Here is a 2,500-nt window from a genome sequence, read left to right as displayed (position 1 = left end):
ACAACAACCACCACCACAACAACAGCAACAACAACCACCACAACAACAACAGCAACAACAACCACCACAACAACAACAACAGCAACAACAACCACCACAACAACAACAGCAACAACAACCACCACAACAACAACAACAGCAACAACAACCACCACAACAACAACAACAACAGCAACAACAACCACCACCACAACAACAACAACAGCAACAACAACCACCACAACAACAACAACAACAGCAACAACAACCACCACAACAACAACAACAGCAACAACAACCACAACAACAACAACAACAACAACAACAACAACAACCACCACAACAACAACAGCAACAACAACCACCACCACAACAACAACAACAGCAACAACAACCACCACAACAACAACAGCAACAACAACCACCACCACCACAACAACATCAGCAGCAACAACAACAACCACCACAACAACATCAGCAGCAACAACAACCACCACAACAACAACAACAGCAGCAACAACAACCACCACAACAACAACAACAGCAGCAACAACAACCACCACCACAACAACAACAACAACAGCAACAACAACCACCACAACAACAACAACAGCAGCAGCAACAACAACCACCACCACAACAACAACAACAGCAACAACAACCACCACAACAACAACAACAGCAACAACAACCACAACAACAACAACAACAGCAACAACAACCACCACAACAACAACAACAACAACCACCACAACAACAACAACAGCAACAACAACCACCACAACAACAACAACAGCAACAACAACCACCACAACAACAACAACAGCAGCAACAACAACCACCACAACAACAACAACAACAGCAACAACAACCACCACAACAACAACAACAGCAACAACAACAACCACAACAACAACAACAACAGCAACAACAACCACCACAACAACAACAACAACAACAACAACAACAACCACAACAACAACAACAGCAGCAACAACAACCACCACAACAACAACAACAACAACAGCAACAACAACCACCACAACAACAACAACAGCAACAACAACCACCACAACAACAACAACAGCAGCAACAACAACCACCACAACAACAACAACAGCAGCAGCAACAAAAACCACCACAACAACAACAACAACAACAACAGCAACAACCACCACAACAACAACAACAACAGCAACAACAACCACCACAACAACAACAACAGCAACAACAACCACCACCACAACAACAACAACAACAGCAACAACCACCACAACAACAACAACAGCAGCAACAACAACCACCACAACAACAACAGCAGCAGCAACAACAACCACCACAACAACAACAACAGCAGCAACAACAACCACAACAACAACAACAACAACAACAACCACCACAACAAGAACAGCAGCATTAACAACCACCACCACCACAACAACAACAACAACAACAACAACAACAACCACAACAACAACAACAGCAACAACAACCACCACAACAACAACAACAACAACCACCACAACAACAACAACAGCAACAACAACCACCACAACAACAACAACAACAACAGCAACAACAACCACCACAACAACAACAACAACAGCAACAACAACCACCACAACAACAACAACAGCAGCAACAACAACCACCACAACAACAACAACAACAGCAACAACAACCACCACAACAACAACAACAGCAACAACAACCACCACAACAACAACAACAGCAACAACAACCACCACAACAACAACAACAGCAACAACAACCACCACAACAACAACAACAACCACCACAACAACAACAACAACAGCAGCAACAACAACTCACACTGATAGTCCTAGAGTACAGAAGAACTGGGGGGGGGGTGATATGGTAACAACATACAAAATACTGAGAGGAGTTGATAGGGTGAACAGGGACAGATTGTTTGAGAGGCGGAAAAGAGGAACATAAGGGCACTGCTGGAAGTTTTATACACAGATGAGTCACAGGGATGTTAGGAAGTATTTCTTCAACCTTAGGAGAGAGTAAATCAAGAAACGGGAGCCAGGAGCTGAAACTCGACCCCTGTAACCACATAACGGTGGTACACACGCACACTACCTGACTGACTCACACTATCTGACTCACACTGCCTGACTCATAATACCTGTCTCATACCTGACTGACTCACACTGCCTGACTCACACTGCCTGACTCATAATACCTGTCTCATACCTGACTGACTCAAACTGCCTGACTCACACTGCCTGATTCATAATACCTGTCTCATACCTGACTTACTCACACTGCCTGACTCACACTACCTCACACACTTCCTGACTCACACACTACCAGACTCACACTACCTGAATCACTACCCGACTCTCACGCTGTCTGATTCACACTACCTGACTCACACTACCTGACTCACACTACTTGTGCCTCACACTACCCGACTAACACTAGCTGACTCACACTACCTGACTCACACTACCTGACCTATACAGAGTAATGGTTCCACACATACAGGACG

At 44.6% G+C, this 2,500-nt stretch overlaps 2 protein-coding genes across 3 annotated transcripts in view; both read left to right on the top strand.

Annotated features, from left to right (window-relative positions):
- The window catches only part of LOC128694290 (protein artichoke), a 136,871-nt gene that overhangs the window by 53,701 nt on the left and 80,670 nt on the right, over positions 1–2,500 (top strand). The gene's annotated exons all lie outside the window — the stretch shown is intronic.
- Positions 723–1,817, top strand: LOC138853895 (probable cyclin-dependent serine/threonine-protein kinase DDB_G0292550; the record flags this gene model as incomplete). The annotated part of the gene is made up of 1 exon (XM_070093472.1): positions 723–1,817. A coding segment is annotated over one exon (1,095 nt), but the record flags the coding sequence as incomplete, so codon positions are not given.

The sequence above is a fragment of the Cherax quadricarinatus genome, chromosome 43 (genome assembly GCF_038502225.1).
Source record: "Cherax quadricarinatus isolate ZL_2023a chromosome 43, ASM3850222v1, whole genome shotgun sequence".
In the NCBI taxonomy this organism is placed as follows: Eukaryota; Metazoa; Arthropoda; class Malacostraca; order Decapoda; family Parastacidae; genus Cherax; species Cherax quadricarinatus.
Note: the sequence above shows the minus strand (reverse complement) of the source record. Positions and strands in the feature narration are given on the sequence as shown.